We start from the raw sequence: 20,345 nt of genomic DNA, 5'->3' as shown, positions 1-20,345 counted from the left end.
TACACTCGTTAACTCATTTAACATATAATGCTTTGTCTAATACAGAGAATACAAGCTTTACCGTGACGTTTGACAATCGAACATATACGATTTATATATCCGTGTAACTCACCAACCTATAAGATCAGTTATTGTACTCCGTCGCATATATCAGCATTGACTGTAGCGACTCGTAGGCAGCTCTCACCGTGAACCGAAATGCCTGTTCTGCCGTTGCCGCGGGATCGCCTTTGTAGTTCATCAATTCGTATCCATTTCTTTCGAGTATAATCTGCAAAATTTAATAATTCAATGTCGAAGCTGTTTTCACTAAGAATGATGAAAAATATTCGATATTTTTTTGCCGTTTAATCGAGAATAATCGAGTAATTTTCAAACTCGATTAATCCACCGACTCGATTATTTTTCCTGACAATCGGTTCTTGTTTTTCACTCCCATGAACGATGCAATACAATATCAATTTATGTGATTAGAGTATCAATTATTACCATCGTCTTACTTACTAAGTACCTATTTGATATAATAAGTGAAAGATGAATGAATATTTTCACCTGAAATTGAAAACTGTTTTGAATGAAATTATCAATTATTAAAAAACTTTTCCGGTATTAAGACTACATACTGAAATTTACGAAATTTCGGTTTTATATGTACCGTTTCAAAAAAATCGAAATAATCAATTGATCGATTAATTTTTACCGATTTAATCGAGTCGTGTTAGATTATTTTTGTGGACTCAATTAATCGATGCTTCGATGATTTTTAACTTTTCTTCGTTGCTAGTTCTTGTCACGCTTTCACAGTCAAGACCTTCTGCGCAGTTAACTACTGCATTTGAAACATGCGATAAAATTCGATCGACACCTGCTATTCTTTGCAAAGTGAAAATTAATCGGTATCGTCCAACCTTGCAAAAGTAATGGGCTTTCGTCGAGTCGGCAAAACACTCGTAGCGCAGATTCGCCTGAAACTCCTTAGCAGCAAGTTCGACCAGGGCTTTCGCACAGAGATCGTAGTTTACGACGTTATACCGCAGCGGAACCGTGTTGCGGTCGGTAAGAAAAGGCCGATAGTACGGATTGCAGCAGCTCTCGAGGCACGGGACGACTACGTTACCCGACGGCATGTCGTTGTTCATCATTGCGTTGCAGTACGAGTGACTGGGAGGCGGTTTCGAATCGGTGATCTTGGTACTCTTGGTCGTTACAACGGATATCCTTTTGCCGGAGTCATCGAGGGCCAAGTTTTTCTCGTTACAATTCGCAGCCTGTATTTTTCGAGCCGAAAATTCCGAACCTCCGTGGCTTGCCGCTTTACTCCCTCCGTTCTTCGCACAACGCAACCGTTCCTCAAGCTTCTCCGACTTGCGTATCGGCTTTGCCCAAGCTAATTCCCACTCCGATGTTTCGCTCAAGGGACGTCCAGGCTCTGTGCGTAGTTGCGTAAATAATATAAAAGGGAAATCAACAAACAGGCACTATTAGACCGTGGAATAATTTTTTATTGCAATTTTACGCGCGTGCGAGAGTCGAGCAAATTCAAATCGAACAATTTTGGTGTAAACAGTTACTTACGCGCTCAAATATGTACGAAGTCGTATATCCAAGAAGGCGAGGCAAGATTAAAAAAAATGAATTGAAACACATTGCATTACGCGAGTAATACCTTATTATGCGTAGAGTAGATTTTGACTTGTAGGTATGTACACTGTACATTTATAAATTTGGAAGAATTGGCATGTTGCGTTCAACTTACGTCTCATTATATCGAGTACACGTTGAGCTTGTGCTCGAGTTTCGTAGTGAAGAAACGCGAAGTGATTGATTTTCTTAATCTTCATTATCGGAACGCCTGTCGAACGCTGGATCGTGTTTTTTACCTCGGACTCTGTAGTGTCGAGGTTCAAGTTTCTCACGAACAACGCGGACACCTGATTTTGAACAATTGGACGGGAATGCAGACCCAGCGTGTATATAACAATTAAATAATATGAAACAAGCTTAATGCGTATGTGAATTACGTATAATCACGTTTTCGAATTAATCGTCCAAATGCGAAACAAATAAGAATAACCGAGAAATTCGTACCGTTTCCATGATTTCGTCGTCGACGTCTTGGCCGGGTTCGGGATCAGCCCAATCGACAGCGACTTCGTGATTCCAAAGCATGACTCTTCCCGGAATAAGTTTCCGTCGGGCCATCGCGGCGGACCTGTGATCCTTGAATTCGACGAAGACGAAGCCGCGATTAAGCGCCTTGTCCTCGGTCGAGGGATAGACGTAAATGTTGGTGATACCGTCGAGCATTTTGCCGAGTTCCTCCATGAAATCGGCTCTAGTTTTGTCCTTGGGAACACCGCCGAGGAAGAGCCTGCAGTTGTCGATCGATTTAACGACGCCGATACGATGTCCGGGCCGTATTTCGTAGCCGTTTAATTTCTCGATGGCCGAACGCGCGATCCGTTGGTTTTCGAAAAGGGCGAAGGCGTAGCCGCGAGTCGATCCGGAAAAATCCATCATAAGACGGAGCTCGACGACCCGTCCAATCGTCGAAAGTAGCGGCACCAATTCGTCCTCGTAACAATCCCGCGGAAGCCGGCCCAGGAATACTTCCGCACCTTTGATCCGCGGCACCGAGCTCGCGCTGGTCAATCTTCGCTGTCCGTTCTCCTGCACGAGCTGATAATCGCATCGATCTATCAGCGCCAGCAATCTCTTGGTCACATCGTCGGACTTCGAGATGTTTGCAACTCCGTCGGTCGCACTTTGCAGGACGTCGCTCATTGTTCCGATTTTGAAAAATTTGTTTGTCAGAAAAATTGAAAAAATTTGGAGCGAAACCGCAAATTCTGCGTGCGCGGCGCGGAATCGCGCGTTGAATTGTGTGCGGGTATCGCGCGTGCTTTTCGCTCCCTGGATCAACCTGCAACCCCACTCTGCTAATCCCCCCTCCTTTGAGAAGTCCAGCCAATCCTGCGTAAGGACTCGGCCACACTGCCTACACTCCTTCGGGTGATCGGTATATATTTTATACCTATACTTATAGTTGGAAACGCGAGCTGTAGGATGGTCGCGGTTGTTGGCGAGAGAAATTTGTGAAATTGTTCTTTTTTTTTTTTTTTGAGTAATTGAGATATGAAATTCGTTACTCCTGTGATCGTAGCTTGGAAATTTGACCACTTTTACACGAGCACTTTAAAATAATCTTTTCTTTTGTATAACTCGGGCAACCTCGAATATATTACCTATCTTATATACATATATAAGTGATTGCGGTGCTCGCGCAATTCCAGGTACTCGCCTGATCCGAGCTCGCCATAAAAACACTAATATATATGTAATGCACACAGTTATACTTAGGTAGAATATCGCTGACGGTTATTGTGAATCTCGTGTTTACATTCGAAAAAGAAAATTAATTCGCTTCGTTTTGGCTTTGTTATTGATATCATTTTTAGTGTTACTCTTCAACAACTTTGGACTAAAATAAAATCTCACATTATACATCATATTATTTATTTATATACTGAGAGAAAATAATTAGACACCTGCCAGTTATCACATTAAAAATAATGATTTGCTAACGCAAAGTGCTGAATTATACGTCGTGTATTTTAGCATAACTGTATCGAAACCCCTATTGGTTACTGTTTATATTTTTTTAAACTTTTAATTTTGCTTCCATAAGATATCTGTTTTAAAAATTTGTCAAGTCTTAATTAGATCTTTATTCCATTCTTATATATTTTTTTCGGTGGTTTTTTTTTTAGAGATTACCGGAGAAACATTTTTGACCGCTGACCTTTCCGTCCGAATACTGAATATTGACAACACAGTATTTGTAATCTTAATTATTATTAACATACAGTTGAACTAGTTTTAAATGTATTTTTTATCCATATTAATCTTTAAAAGCCCCATTGTATACATAATCCTGAACAAAAACATTCCAATTAATTTTCATTTTATGCAGAAATAAAGTAATGGCTTTGAATTCTACGAATTTACTATTGGGATTTCATGGAATCCGTGTCATTTCTTTATTTCTGCATTGAATGACAATGTGTTGGAGTATTTTTATTCAGAATTACGTATACAATGGGGCTGTTTAGCCCTTTTTTGCGGTTGAGATACGTGGACTTCGATATTTGGAGATATATACGACAACATCGAAATAATTTTGTTATTCAAACAATTCTAGTTGAAAACCCGCTTCGATCAGGACTAAAATCATCAAAATTCTTGGATCTATTCTCGAGATATCATCATTTAAATAATTTCTGTTAAAATTGAGAGAAGTGTACACCCAACTTTTCAGGTACATTACGTTCCAGTTTTAAGGTGACGGTAAACTAATTTCTGGAGCAGTTTTTTACGAGGAATTTGAGGACAATAAAAAGAAAATTGAAAGAAAAAATTTGTAATCTTTTTTGAATTTTTCACGTTTAACCAAATTGAAGTATTTTAAGAAATATTCGTAAAAGTTTGAAGAACATAATTTTACATTTGATAACAAATAGACAAATCAAAAAATGAATTGTTACTGTTTTTGAAGCACACTTTCGAAAAAAGAAAATCGGTTCCTGCCCGAAAATCACCGTAAAGACTTATTTTTATAAATTATCAGTAATAGAATCGTATTTATACTTCTTATATGAAATGTTGGAAAGTTTGTATATAATGAAAAGATCGTATTTTTTTAAACTTTTCTTGCTCACTCCTAGAATTCGCCTGCCTCATATGGTACACCTTAGGATTTCTTCGGTGTTTGTTCTCTCCTGTTCGACGATAATTTCTGACGATTCCAAAGTCTTTGATAAGTGGCATTCTTCGGAGCTTTACCTGCTTTCGCTCTTCGCAGATCTCGACGATGCGCTATGATTTCCGTTATATTACCAATCGTCACATCGGTATTTTCTTGCATAACCGCAGATGATTTCATGACTATGAGTAAATTTGGCTATGGCTTCTTCAACTCCAATCTGCAAATGTTTCTTTAAAACGCAGGGGTTCTTCGGACATTTATTCTAAATAAGGCTATGCAGGCTCACTTTCGCGTTTTTCGTTCTGTACTGTGAACATCGACAAAACAGTTTCTCGTCCGATAGCCTCTCGTAAATCGGAAGAATTTTTTCAAAAACCTATACTATAGTAGTCTAACGGATATCGCAGGCGGATTCTAGTTCTAGTCTAGTATAGTTCTAATTTTAGTACTAGTCTAGTAAAAAGTACCTTTTTCTGGGCGTCCTCCGACAGCCATACCAGTTTTTTTTACACATCATTATTGTTTGAATAACTCGAAAATTACTTGACCGATCGGATTCAAAATCCAATCAGCTTCAACTTAAGAAGAGCCGCGATGATTGAAACTAAATTCAAACAAATCTATACTCGTCCTCGAGATATGACCTGTTGAATTTTTTACTGGACCGATCAGACTTTAAATCAAGTCAGTTTTATCTCATTTAAAATCGCGTCGATTGAATCTAAAATCATAAAAATCTGTTCATTAACACTCAAGATATCGTCGAACTCAAATTAATTACACATACACACACACACACACACACGCACCCAGCATCCATCCGAAAAAGGTCGGAGGTGATTCTTCAGAATTCAAAATGCGGCAATCTAGTGTAAACTCAATTTTCTGTAAAATATCTTCCTTTGTGTTCTATTTTCTCTGAAAACAAAGAAACGGGAAATTTAAAAATTCTCAGTAGATTTATATTCGAAATCTAATACTAATTGTAAGGGTCAGGCAAAGTGTGAAACAAAATTAGGAACAGTTCGAGTCCCAAATACTTGATAGTCGGTTTATTGTTCTTAATAGCAATGTGGAACGGGAAATTTACAAAATACGATAAAACAGCGTAGAAAGGATTTCTTTTTATAAAATAGAACTACATCTGTTTTACAATGTAATCATACGAAGATATAATAATAATTATTGTTGTAGGTATCATTACTATTGGTAATGATTTTATTACAGCATAAAAATGTTATCACGCAATAAACACATAATTCTCTCAACTAATTGCTATTTCAAAATTATTAAATAAATACATATTACAAACATCGCCATGCTTAACTTCTATAAAGAATTGGTTTACGAATTGGGGTTTTTATCGTTCTTCTAAGATAACCGTTTCTTGCGGGCATAGTTTCAATTCTAGGAGAGTAAGTTTCGTATCCATTGATGTGAGCTGTAAAAACGTAATGTATATTTACATCTATCAATGTACAACATCATGAGTACAAGTGGCAAATAATTTTTGAGATCGGAATAATTTTCTAGGCAAAAAAATTTATATTAAACCACCGTCAATTAAAAGATCGGTTAGGACAATCAATCCATTCACGGATCAAATAAATCAACGTAAGTAAAATATAATGCATAATGCTTACATCATTTTACTTACATCCCTTCGCGGCCAGTTAGAAATAACTTTGTATTCGTCCGTAGGATATCCTTCAACGATGAGGAAATTAAGAAGTGTCTGAAGTGGGGTGTCCGTTTGAAACCTGCGCTCCAAGAATGTACCTTCTGGTAGTCGTACTCGTATTTTTGTAATACCATCGCCTGCTCCTTCTTGAGGTTCTGGAGGTAAGCTTGATTCTGCCGCTTGTCTATGAGCCTGTGATAAAAAATTATGTTTCAACGCCAAATGAGTATACTGGTCAAATCAATGGTGTACTGAAGCACGACATCATTTTTACCTCTCTCCGAGCTTCACCAGCAACTCTCTCATTCTCAGCTCGCTCTTTTGCCTGCTTTTCCAAGAACTCTTGGATTTGTTTTGCTTTTTCTTTGGCTCTATAAATATCAGAAAATATCTTGTCAGATCAATTTGAAAATCACTTGAAACGAAATCGCGGGTAATATTCTCAAGCAACACTACTCGAAAGATATTAGGAGCTAATCTAAGATGATTGGATTGAAAAACTATTCCTTTGTTGAATAAAGTTTCTGTTGAGCATACAAACTCGAAGCTACCTGTCTGCAGCTAAACTCTCTTGGTAAGCCAAGTCCTGTTCATGCTTCACTCTCTCCCTGGCTTGTCTTTCCTCTTCAACTCCGATATCCGCTTTCCGCTGATCCTAGAAAAATATAAGCTTTTTAATAATCTCTTTTATAGACAATGCTGTTTGTAGTGTGCCAAATTTTAGAACAATGTATGAGCTCCGAAAAGTAATAAGGTCATTTGAATCACATAAATGTCATAAACTAAAAGAAGCTTGTAAGTCGAATACAGTTTCTTACTTGGAAAACGTCGACAGCTTGGATTAAATTAGTGAGAAGTTCATTGACTCCCATGTTTCCCTGAACAATTGTAAATATTTCAGTATTTGATCTTGACCGCATGATAATCATAAGTACTGGCAACGTGTCAACGTCAATATTTCTCACTGTGAGTGCAGCAACTGATCCGAGTGTTCGATTAATTGCTGACAAAAACCTAAGTTGTTATAAAAAAAAATAATTTACTCATATTTTACATCAAATGAATAAAAAGTAATAAATTTTAAATGTTTAAATAATGAAACACTTATACTCGTGATTAATAATCTTTATTATTGATAATCGATGCAATTCTAAATTTAATGTTCAAAAGTACTTACTTCTGTTTATTTGATTCGTGAGTGAAATCCCAGCCCCAAACTATAAAATTTGCAGATAGAAGTTGTAGTACTGTTTCGAACCCTAATAATTGTGTGCAAAACACATTAGCCAGAACACTGTTGTCGTGATGTAAATAAACAGCCAGTAATTTCCTCTGTTAAAAATAAAGTATCAGGTCATCATTGATCGTTCACACTGTGTAATATTAAATATACTGTACATCAATAAATAATCAAAGAATCAGTATGAATTTAAGAGCAACAGACATTTCGATGCATTCTTACAACGGAATATGGGACAAGTAGTAAATTGACGTTCTTACCTCTTTTGCTGGTCTGAGACATGATTCCTTTATGGCTTCTTCAAATGTACCAGCAAAGAAGTCAGGATGGGCAGCGCCATATCGTTTTTGAAATTGTTCAGCAAATTGAAGAGTACCTATGGTTTCGTCTTCCACATTATCAGGCACTGAGAAACGAAACACATTAAACTCATAAGCTTTAATTACATAAAAATTAATCTTGCATCAAGTATTTAACCAAGTGAATATCAACGAATAATGCAATGTAGTAGACTCACTGAGATGATGAATTTTCATAGATTGAACGTTGTCTATGAAAAGATCATCTTCAATGTTGAATGTTTCAGAAGCGTCTTCGAATTCTTCAACAGAACTATCGCTATCTATAGTGTCTACAACAACCTGTGAAATTAGGTAATTATAATTATAAATTTCCCAGATACATGTACTTGGCGGTTTCTTGTTTCTTATTTTATAATTTCGTATTAGAGCAAATTTGAATTTATCATTACTATTGTTATGAATATTATGTTATATTATATCAGTGTATTGAAAGTTTATATTGGCTCTTCTTATTAACAGTTATTGTTGTTATCATCAATTTTACTTACCGTCTCATTTTCCTTCACAGGTAATTTTCCAATCGTAAGATCATGCTCCGGATATGAAATTCCACTTTGAGCTAACATTGTTTTATCATTCTTCAACGTAGGCGGCCAGCCAATCCAATGTTGATTTCGTACAGGGATGTCTGTGAGTGTGAAAACGTCAGTTTTCACTTCCAGAACTGTACGTGTTCCTGGGAATTTCAATTTATAACCACGGTTGTGTACTTCGTCATGAATATTCAGCACATATTCTTGGGCCAATCGGTCGGATGTTTTGATACTAAAACAATAACCAAGTTTTCATTGGAGTTGTAATTTGTACAAAAGGTACGCATTGCCAAACCATAGTAAAAGTTAGTAACTCCAGTTTTGATCAGTTGTTCTTTCTAATTATACAAACGCGATACTACTGTATAATTTCTGAACTTTTTTAATTTCCAGAAAATAATAACTTCCGAAAATTGTTACAGTAACTGGTAAATACTCACACATCACTTGCCGAATCACCAATTTCTGTAATCTGTCTCAAGTATAATGTCATTTCGGGTAATAAATCCAGTGTTTCGAGAATTGTAGAATCAGATTGTGGCTCTTTTTTCCAGCCATGTAGCTGCTGCTGGCAAGGTGCAATGCCTGCTTGTATACGAATCATGTGTTTCAAGTATGCTAAGGAAAAAACATTGCAAATTAATATACTATTATCTATTTACAAATAATTATTGAAATAAGTTTGATGCAGGTCTTTTCCTATACTTGTATACGAATTACTTGCCAACAGAGTGTGATACTGGTAAAGTAATGTCAAGGACTACTTCCATGTAGTGTACATGAAAAGTCACTTTTGACGTATTGCTTCTTGTTTTACTTGTACCAGCTCGAATGATTTCTGGTACACTTGTTCTCGGTGGACTTGAATTACTTGATATCGTGACAATGTCTATGATTTCTGGAGTCCGACGAATTTCCTGTATCATTTCTACGTCTGGTCCCATTTCTGACGGAAGCTGCTGTGAATCTTCTGGCATAACTCTATTAATTGCCGCCTAAATTTCAAATAAAATATTTGTCGATAAAATCATTTCATTGTAGGAGTAAAATTATAATATTTTTGTTTTCACTTGTATGGCAGCAATGAATTTACCAGCAAATCCCAATTGGTTTCATCCAGGTGTAAAATGGCTTCCCCAACATCATCAATTCCAGTACATGCCTACAAATAATTACAAAAAGCTACATATGACGTTGATTACACGCTGGAGAATACATTTGCAATATCGTAGACAAATCAAATGAATTCATAAAAGATGGTAAAAATGTTAAAAGTAGAACTTTACACATAGTATTTTTCAAAAATTATGACCGGCATGATCAAAATGATTGCTGACTCAAATTAAAACACATACAATTTTTTACATCTATATTATATCATATTGAATGACATGAGTAAATGTTCCTATGATTATACAATTGTATCAATTAGAAATAAATATTACAGTGTCAATTTCGATCATTATTGAGTGACTAATTACAAAAATGAAAAAATTACGATGTAATTACACACACTGAATTTAGTTGGAATTTGCTAAAAATAAAGTTCTATATGTTGAATGATATTGCTTAAAATCGCGTGTTTATTGAATAAAATTTCACGACTCTTTGTTATTATTTCAGTCACATGTAAGGTTTCCGAGCTTTTTGTTTGTTTTTTTTTTTCTTCTGCTCGAATAGTCATGGCGGATTTGGTTGTTGATCTATGAAATAGTAAGAGATTAGTTATTAATTAAAAATTGTGTGATTTTCTAGAGTTTTCAACCAAGTGAAGAAAATATTCCATTGAAATGAGAGCAGGCCGAGAAATTAAAATTGATCCATTTATTTGTTAGAATGCGTAAACTGAAACGAATCATAAAAATTGCGGATTCCTGGATACTATCGTTAATCGATTACGCACAGTAAGAGATATTTCGAACTCTGACTAATTGCGAGTAAGATATTATTGGCAGATTTTATATCATCGTAATGAAGAACTCAGTCTCAGATCGATCAAATTTTGCTTCCAGCGACTACAGCAATTGTCAATGTCATCGTTGAAGATACATACATAACCAAATCATTTTACTATATTACGGAAACATTATGTGTTTAATATTACCTGAAAGTCGGCTAGAATCACTTCTCGATTTTCAGCCATAATATGCAAACATAAGACCTACAAATGCAGCGAATTTCTACTCATATACGTCAATTTTGTGTTATTGTGATTAGAATTTCACTCCACATTCACAACGCCAACGCCATTGGCATAAAACTACCGTGAGTAGAAAGTCGACATGCTATTTTGAATTTCTTGATGCTTAAAGCTTCGTTTACAATTCTGGGCAAAGGTGCCTGTGGACAATTACCAATAAGCGACAAAAGCTGCCGAAGAGTATGGCCACTGATAAAGCCAGTTATATTTCGTAATAGTATGCCGGGTCTGTCCGGGTTTGGGGGTACTAGCAGTTTCACGTATTATCAACCAAGTACGTAACCATGCCGGTAAAAGAAGTTCGTCATGACCGACAACTATTGCGTGCAAATTATGCGTTGTCATTATGAAATTGAAAAGTTGAGAAAATTTTGCACAAGAAATATGTACGCCAAAAATATACAACGGAAAAATAAATATCAATCGAAGAGATGATTATTATGAAGATTTTTTTTCTATTTGTTGAGCACTTTTAAAATTACGAATTAAAAAATTCCATGTCACAAGTTTTGAAAATATCCGAAAAATTCTGGAACACTTTTCTCTTTGGTAGAAGCATGTAGACGATATGTAAAAGGCTGAACCTACTTTTTAAGTTTTTCCCAAAATTTGTAAGCGGCCATTGGGTTTTAGTTGAGGAAAATTACGCAAGCGCTTGAATAAATATAAGAATGAATAACGAAGCTGAATCGATAATGAGGTTCATTGCAAGTGAACAGGAATAAAGAATAAAAGTTAATTAAAAAATTATTTAAAATTTTGTTAAGGTGTTAACATTGTCTTTGAGAAATACAAATTTTTCTTAATGTGACGAAAATAGTACCGAAAACTGTAATCGAAAGTAGTATAGCAAGAAGATAACCCGAGAATTTGTTTGCACGTATTTATAAAGGTTTATCTGTTGCATTGAACGTATCGCCTGCCTCTCATAGATCTCAATCTTGTGGGGTTATAATTGAACAGGCAGATCCCTCTGTCACAAACTATAATCATCCTTATATGAAAATATCTTTTTAGGAATATTGAGTATTACAAGTGGGCGTCATAGATTTGTTTAATACAGACGTCGAAAAAAAAAATTTATAGTTAATGGCTACGAAATAAATGTTCCGAAAGCTTGGAGTCTTCTAGCTGCGTCCAATAATCCATTGCTCATCTTTGAGAGAAATTACCAACGTTAGCTATTACTATCGATATAACAAAAATGTCTTTTTGTTTGCAGAAGTATGCAAAAAATCTGAGATACATCAGAAAGCTGCACTCTAAGTATTACTCAAACCTCTACTCAAATTAATGAAATTTATAATTTTTTAAATCACGAAACACTTAGCTTCTAAGAGTTTTGAAAATTTGCAAAGAAATCGGAACTGTTTAATTCAGTTAACAGCAACTCAATCTCATTGCTCAACTCGTTGTAATCATTTTTGCTGTTTCAGAATTTGAGGCTCTTGTAAGCTCATCGAGCCGGCACGCCCGTCAGCTCGCATCACACGGTCGTGTCGTGTCCTCAGCTATTGGTTTTTCGCTCATTCTGACGTCTTTTACGCATTCCTGTGGGTCCAAGTAGTGGAGAAAGAGTCCTGCCAAACTATTCTGGGGCAATAAGTTTCCGAGCTCTGGAAATCCCAAAAAAAGGAACGCGAACCCCTTTGGATTTTTTCAAACGAAATTGAGCTGATTTTGGAAGATAGTTGAATCGATCTTTTAATGCATCATATCGACGCAGTTTTGCGAAAGAAATCGATTGTGCGCAGTCCGAATACGCTACGAGCAACGAATCAAAACTCACGGCTGAAAAACTTCAAATTGGCACTGAGTTTTCGAAGAGGTGGAAGAGAAAAATCACAAACTCATAGCTATACAGTTTCAGTTCCAGTTTTTTAAAAACTTTCTTTACATCTAGCACAAGTGTTCAGGTGTCAGTGTCTAATAATTTAACATGTTTCCGAATAGTATAAATATGATATGTTACACTATTATATTATACCTACTAATAACGATATATTACACCAACAATAATTAAAATATTATGCTAATTGATATAATTAGTATTTCCAATAGTATTGAATTGAACAGAGAAAAGAAAAATGCAATCCAATGAACAAACATTAAATAAGAAGTCTGACTGTTATATGTAAAAAGAAAAAAAACTGCGATGTATGTTGTATTAAACAGAATATGCATAATGTGGAGTGAAGTAGCTATTACTGTAATATGTGAGCCCAGTTTAGGTTCTGGCCTGCGTACAGGTGCGATGCACCTCTGCAGGTTACAAGATGTATATTATTATATAGTTACTACTCAACATAATCTGGAATAAAAAGAATAATACCTACTTGAATGTTTCCGTATTTTCTTCGTATCTTCTCAAGTGTTAATTCCACGAGGCTCCAGTTACTTTTTTGCAATCTACAGGGTCCAATAAGTCTAGGTAGGGTGGTTCGAATCGATTCAAAGACGAGGAGATTTCCGCTCAAGAAAGAGAGGAAGATTGAGTTTTTACAGTCTAAATACAGCCGATTTTGAATATAAGTTCGATCAGTTATCTGACACGTTATATCGACGTATTCGTAATTTCTCTGCTGTTGATCTCACGCTCTTTTCGCTGCATTTTCAGAGTTCCTGGGGGTCCGATTAGTCGGGAAAGGGTCAAACCGAATCTGAGACAAAAAATTTTCGCCTCTGAAAATGAGAAAAAAGTAAGGCTGACCCCTTTGCATTTTTGGCAAAAATTTCTGCGATTTTGAAAAGTGGTGAAATAAATTCTTTGATGCACTATTCCGACGTAATTTTGCGAGAGCAATCGATAAGGCGCAGTCCGAATACGATGCGAACAACGCATCAATAGTTGCAGCTAAAAAACCAAAGACTCTGCATCGTCATTTTTTTTGCTGTTGATCTTTCCTGCGTATCTTTTCTGCCGTTGGTCCTACGCTCTTTTTGGTGCGTTTTCTGCGATCCTGAGGGTCCAGATATTCGAATAAGGGCCATACAAATCGATTCTGGGACGAAAGCTTTTTTGCCCAAAAAAAAAAAGTATGGCTAACCCCTTTGCTATTGTGGCGAAAATTTTCGCGATTTTGAAAAGTGTTGGAATAAATTCTTTGTGGCACTATTCCGACCCAATTTTGCAAGAGAAATCGATTGGGTGCAGTTCAAATACGATGCGAGCAGCGGATCAAAACTTACAGCCAAAAAATTAGAATCTGAGATTTTGACATTTTTCAGCTGGTGCTCTTTCCGTCGTAATTTCTCTTCCGTTGGTTCTACGCTCTTTGCGCTGCGTTTTCTGCGATCCTGAGGGTCTAATTAGTCGGATAAGGGTCATACAAATTGATTCTGGGACAAAAGATTTTTTGCCCAAAAAAAAAGTAAGGCTAACCCCTTTGCTTTTTCGGCGAAAATTTTCGGGATTTTGAAAAGTGCTGAAATGAGATCTTTGTGGCACTATTCCGACGATATTTGGTGTGAGAAATCGATTGGGCGCAGTCCGAATACGATACGAGCAACGCATCAATAGATGCAGCCAAAAAATCAAAGACTCTGCATCGTCATTTTTTTGCTGCTGATCTTTCCTGCGTATCTTTTCTGCCGTTGGTCCGACGCTCTTTTTGGTGTGTTTTCTGCGATCCTAGGGGTCCAATTAGTCGAGAGAGGGTCATACAAATCGATTCTGGGACAAAAGATTTTTTGCCCAAAAAAAAATTAAGGCTAACCCCTTTGCTTTTTCGGCGAAAATTTTCGCGATTTTGAAAAGTGCTGGAATAAATTATTTATGGCACTATTCCGACGTAATTTTGCGAAAGAAATCGATTGGGCGCAGTCCGAATAGGATACGAGCAACGCATCAATAGATGCAGCCAAAACATCAAAGACTCTGCATCGTCATTTTTTTGCTGCTGATCTTTCCTGCGTATCTTTTCTGCCGTTGGTCCGACGCTCTTTTTGGTGTGTTTTCTGTGATCCTAGGGGTCCAATTAGTCGGATAAGGGTCATACAAATCGATTCTGGGACAAAAGATTTTTTGCCCAAAAAAAAAGTAAGGCCTTTGCTTTTTCGGCGAAAATTATCGCGATTTTGAAAAGTGCTGAAATAAGATCTTTGTGGCACTATTCCGACGATATTTTGCGTGAGAAATCGATTAGGCGCAGTCCGAATACGATGCGAGCAGCGGATCAAAACTTACAGCCAAAAAACCAGAATCTGAGATTTTGACATTTTTCAGCTGGTGCTCTTTCCGTCGTAATTTCTCTGCCGTTGGTTCTACGGTCTTTGCGCTGCGTTTTCTGCGATCCTGAGGGACCAATTAGTCGGATAAGGGTCATACAAATCGATTCTGGGACAAAAGATTTTTTGCCCAAAAAAAAAGTAAGGCTAACCCCTTTGCTTTTTCGGCGAAAATTTTCGGGATTTTGAAAAGTGCTGAAATAAGATCTGTGTGGCACTATTCCGACGATATTTTGTGTGAGAAATCGATTGGGCGCAGTCCGAATACGATACGAGCAACGCATCAATAGATGCAGCCAAAAAATCAAAGACTCTGCATCGTCATTTTTTTACTGCTGATCTTTCCTGCGTATCTTTTCTGCCGTTGGTCCGACGCTCTTTTTGGTGTGTTTTCTGCGATCCTAGGGGTCCAATTAGTCGAGAGTAGGCCATACAAATCGATTCTGGGGCAAAAGATTTTTTGCCCAAAAAAAAAGTAAGGCTAACCCCTTTGCTTTTTCGGCGAAAATTTTCGCGATTTTGAAAAGTGCTGGAATAAATTATTTATGGCACTATTCCGACGTAATTTTGCGAAAGAAATCGATTGGGCGCAGTCCGAATAGGATACGAGCAACGCATCAATAGATGCAGCCAAAAAATCAAAGACTCTGCATCGTCATTTTTTTGCTGCTGATCTTTCCTGCGTATCTTTTCTGCCGTTGGTCCGACGCTCTTTTTGGTGCTTTTTATGCGATCGTAGAGGTCCAATTAGTAGAGAAAGGATCATACAAATCGATTCTGGGACAAAAGATTTTTTGCCCAAAAAAAAAGTAAGGCTAACCCCTTTGCTATTGTGGCGAAAATTTTCGCGATTTTGGCAAGTGTTGGAATAAATTCTTTGTGGCACTATTCCGACGTAATTCTGCAAGAGAAATCGATTGAGTGCAGTCCGAATACGATGCGAGCAGCGGATCAAATCTTACAGCCAAAAAACCAGAATCTGCGATTTTGACATTTTTCAGCTGGTGCTCTTTCCGTCGTAATTTCTCTGCCGTTGGTTCTACGCTCTTTGCGCTGCGTTTTCTGCGATCCTGAGGGACCAATTAGTCGGATAAGGGTCATACAAATCGATTCTGGGACAAAAGATTTTTTGCCCAAAAAAAAAGTAAGGCTAACCCCTTTGCTGTTTCGGCGAAAATTTTCGGGATTTTGAAAAGTACTGAAATAAGATCTTTGTAGCACTATTCCGACGATATTTTGTGTGAGAAATCGATTGGGCGCAGTCCGAATACGATACGAGCAACGCATCAATAGATGCAGCCAAAAAATCAAAGACTCTGCATCGTCATTTTTTTGCTGCTGATCTTTCCTGCGTATCTTTTCTGCCGTTGGTCCGACGCTCTTTTTGGTGTGTTTTTTGCGATCCTAGGGGTCCAATTAGTCGAGAGAGGGTCATACAAATCGATTCTGGGACAAAAGATTTTTTGCCCAAAAAAAAAGTAAGGCTAACCCCTTTGCTGTTTCGGCGAAAATTTTCGGGATTTTGAAAAGTACTGAAATAAGATCTTTTTAGCACTATTCCGACGATATTTTGTGTGAGAAATCGATTGGGCGCAGTCCGAATACGATACGAGCAACGCATCAATAGATGCAGCCAAAAAATCAAAGACTCTGCATCGTCATTTTTTTGCTGCTGATCTTTCCTGCGTATCTTTTCTGCCGTTGGTCCGACGCTCTTTTTGGTGTGTTTTTTGCGATCCTAGGGGTCCAATTAGTCGAGAGAGGGTCATACAAATCGATTCTGGGACAAAAGATTTTTTGCCCAAAAAAAAAGTAAGGCTAACCCCTTTGCTTTTTCGGCGAAAATTTTCGGGATTTTGAAAAGTGCTGAAATGAGATCTTTGTGGCACTATTCCGACGATATTTGGTGTGAGAAATCGATTGGGCGCAGTCCGAATACGATACGAGCAACGCATCAATAGATGCAGCCAAAAAATCAAAGACTCTGCATCGTCATTTTTTTGCTGCTGATCTTTCCTGCGTATCTTTTCTGCCGTTGGTCCGACGCTCTTTTTGGTGTGTTTTTTGCGATCCTAGGGGTCCAATTAGTCGAGAGAGGGTCATACAAATCGATTCTGGGACAAAAGATTTTTTGCCCAAAAAAAAAGTAAGGCTAACCCCTTTGCTTTTTCGGCGAAAATTTTCGGGATTTTGAAAAGTGCTGAAATGAGATCTTTGTGGCACTATTCCGACGATATTTGGTGTGAGAAATCGATTGGGCGCAGTCCGAATAGGATACGAGCAACGCATCAATAGATGCAGCCAAAAAATCAAAGACTCTGCATCGTCATTTTTTTGCTGCTGATCTTTCCTGCGTATCTTTTCTGCCGTTGGTTCTACGGTCTTTGCGCTGCGTTTTCTGCGATCCTGAGGGACCAATTAGTCGGATAAGGGTCATACAAATCGGTTCTGGGACAAAAGATTTGTTGCCCAAAAAAAAAGTAAGGCTAACCCCTTTGCTTTTTCGGCGAAAATTTTCGCGATTTTGAAAAGTGCTGGAATAAATTATTTATGGCACTATTCCGACGTAATTTTGCGAAAGAAATCGATTGGGCGCAGTCCGAATAGGATACGAGCAACGCATCAATAGATGCAGCCAAAAAATCAAAGACTCTGCATCGTCATTTTTTTGCTGCTGATCTTTCCTGCGTATCTTTCCTGCCGTTGGTCCGACGCTCTTTTTGGTGTGTTTTCTGCGATCCTAGGGGTCCAATTAGTCGAGAGAGGGTCTTACAAATCGATTCTGGGACAAAAGATTTCTTGGCCAAAAAAAAAGTAAGGCTAACCCCTCTGCATTTTTGGCTCAAAATATTCGTGATTTTGAAAAGAGCTGGAATAAATTCTTTCATGCACTATTCCGACGTAATTTTGCGAGAGGAATCGATTGGGCGCCGTCCGAACGCTCCTCCGAACAATGGATGATGAGTGGCCGAAAACCGTGGAGATTTTCTAGTATTTCTTGAGCTGGTCTAATTCTGTTTTAGATATCCTCTTTGCATTTCTAAGGGTCCAATTAGTCCTAATGAGTCGTACAAATTGATTCCAGGTGGCAAAATTCCTGAGTTTCAAAGGAAGCAACAAAAAGCAAGGCTTTTTCCCTTTCAGCAATGGATGAAGAGGATGGCCAGACATGAAATTTGCGCAGGGTGTTAGAAAAGGTGGAGAAAAAAAATCAGAGAAAACAAATTTATAGCTATTAAGTGTCAGCTGTTTATTCAATATGCCTTACTTCTAGTACAAATATTTATGAATCAATGAATATAGTTACTTAACAAGTTACGTAATAGTATAAAAATATAAGACAATAAAAAATGTAAAAGTATGATCGAACATTGTATAATAATTTTGATTATTATAACAGGATAAAAAAGTGCAATACCTTATCTCAAGCAGAATATGAAAAATATTGTATCAGATTGTCATTATCGTAGCTAGTAAATTATATTTTTACTATTTCATGTAACGGAATTGAAATAAATAAATAATTGAATTTTCTCATATTCTGTTCTCATTTTGACAACTGTTGGTCCCACGACGGTTAGAACGCCATTTTGGAATCCTAGAAGTCCGATTAGTCTAGAAAGAATCGTATAAATGGGTGGGAGTCAAAACTTGGAAAAGTCAATACTTCGAATGGCCAATATATAGAAATTTCAACCACGTGAAAATAAAATAACGAATGATGAATTGTTCAAAATCTTGATTTTTGCATGTTTGAAATCTCAGTATATCCACCATTCGAAATATTGACTCTTCCAAGTTTTTACCACCACCCAAGTATATATAGATTCAGAGATGAAAAGTCTTTTGCCAAAAAACTCGTAAAAAATGTAAGCCTAACCCCTTTAACCCCATTAAAAAGCCCTTTGAATTTTTGCTGAAAGTTTAGATGATTTTCAAAGATATTGGATCACTTTGATGCACTATATCGGCGTAATTTTGCTGTAGGAATCCATTGCTCACAGTCCGTACACGCTGCAAGCTACGGATGAAAAGTTACAACAAAAAAATGAAAGATTGTCTTCGTAATTTCCGTGCTGTTGGTCCAATGCTCTTCTTGCTATATTTTCTGCGTTTCTGGGGTTCTACATAGTCTAGAATTGTGTCAAGCAAATCAATTCTGAATCTGAAAATATTATGCTCAAAAAAGTACAGCTAATTCCTGTGAATTTGCGGTGAAACTTGTGACGATTTTGCTTTCCTATAGAGCAGAGCGTGCCGAGAGAGATAACGATGATTATATTAGGATTGTTTCTTATTCGATGGATTTGAGACAAAGATTTATAGTTGTAGGTGACTGTAGATTGAAGGTGGGGATGACTCAAGGTCACCGCAAAGTGGCGCACTCGAGATGAGTTTGTGCTCGTCTAGTTAGGGCATGTTTCAGTGGCTAGAGAGTAGAGACTAGAGAGCAAGAAGGATAGAAGACATTGAATGAAGAACTTGCCGGATTGTAACCTCAAACAGAAATTTGCGATTCGCCCTGTGAATAGTAATCAATATAATTGATAGTCAAGCACGAATGTTGCGCTGAAACGGACGATTGAACATCGGAATTGATTGGTGATAGCACACGCCAGGTGAAATTTGCAAAATTCTGAAAATAGGACCCAGCTATGTTCGGACGTGTGATACCAAAAAACTTTCGTAACATATCGGTACGTAAAAAATTTAATTTGCAGCATTGGCTCATCGAAAATCTTCAAAACTTCAATGTATAAACAAGCTAAGAAACGCCTTGTACTTCCATGCCTTCGACGAACCTTGATGGAAAACTGCTTATTTAATTACTGCAAACTTGTAATCAACTCCTCAAAATTTTCCAATATCCTCTCCAACCATTTATCGAAATCTCTCTGTTCCGACGCCTCCATGCTAAGACTGCTAGTACAAGCACGTCATTTGAATTAGAGAAAAATGAATAAAGCGAAAGTGTTCCAGCTTCTGTCACGAGTTTGGAGTGGACCGAACGGAGCACTAGCCGGCAAGCAAGCTGAACAGAAGATGGTCACTATTCTCAGAGATAAGTTTCCCAAAGCGAGCCTCATTGAAGTTACAGATGTATCTGGTGGGTATCTACCAATGAATCTGATTTACAATCACAGAAATTATTATTACATTGTTATTGTACATGTTTTCTACTGTTTAATAACATAGTTTCGCTAAAAGAGGATAATATATTATGCTGCACACACAAAAATAATATTAGAGTGTCGAATGTTACCTTGCAAAATTAACCAATGTACTATTAATGTATATAAATTAACAATGTAACTATTATTTTCCTGATTCACATAG

At 37.2% G+C, this 20,345-nt stretch overlaps 2 protein-coding genes across 4 annotated transcripts; both read right to left on the bottom strand.

Moving 5' to 3' along the window:
* Positions 1 to 112: 112 nt before the first annotated feature.
* LOC107224846 (RNA-binding protein 47-like) lies at positions 113 to 2,856 on the bottom strand. Its single transcript, XM_015665057.2, has 4 exons — positions 2,089 to 2,856; positions 1,757 to 1,931; positions 909 to 1,429; positions 113 to 271 (listed from the first exon to the last, which is right to left on the bottom strand). The coding sequence occupies exons 1-4, from the start codon at positions 2,782 to 2,784 to the stop codon at positions 125 to 127; spliced, it is 1,539 nt and encodes a 512-aa protein (XP_015520543.2). The 5' UTR covers positions 2,785 to 2,856; the 3' UTR covers positions 113 to 124.
* Positions 2,857 to 5,802: 2,946 nt separating this feature from the next.
* On the bottom strand, positions 5,803 to 10,844 carry LOC107224886 (FAS-associated factor 1). 3 transcript variants are annotated; one of them, XM_015665125.2, is made up of 13 exons: positions 10,686 to 10,844; positions 9,675 to 9,743; positions 9,306 to 9,576; positions 9,022 to 9,199; positions 8,537 to 8,813; positions 8,204 to 8,327; positions 7,947 to 8,092; positions 7,624 to 7,778; positions 7,265 to 7,460; positions 6,998 to 7,101; positions 6,721 to 6,817; positions 6,409 to 6,638; positions 5,803 to 6,206 (listed from the first exon to the last, which is right to left on the bottom strand). In XM_015665125.2, exons 1-13 carry the CDS (start codon positions 10,722 to 10,724, stop codon positions 6,173 to 6,175), a joined length of 1,920 nt encoding a protein of 639 aa, XP_015520611.2. In that variant the 5' UTR covers positions 10,725 to 10,844; the 3' UTR covers positions 5,803 to 6,172. The 3 variants fall into 3 exon arrangements, with proteins under 3 accessions (XP_015520611.2, XP_015520610.2, XP_046595224.1); XM_015665124.2 differs by having other exon boundaries at positions 6,423 to 6,638; XM_046739268.1 differs by lacking the exon at positions 10,686 to 10,844 and adding an exon at positions 10,027 to 10,059 and having other exon boundaries at positions 6,423 to 6,638.
* Positions 10,845 to 20,345: the final 9,501 nt, after the last annotated feature.

The sequence above is a fragment of the Neodiprion lecontei genome, chromosome 1 (assembly GCF_021901455.1).
Source record: "Neodiprion lecontei isolate iyNeoLeco1 chromosome 1, iyNeoLeco1.1, whole genome shotgun sequence".
NCBI lineage: Eukaryota > Metazoa > Arthropoda > Insecta > Hymenoptera > Diprionidae > Neodiprion > Neodiprion lecontei.
Note: the sequence above shows the minus strand (reverse complement) of the source record. Positions and strands in the feature narration are given on the sequence as shown.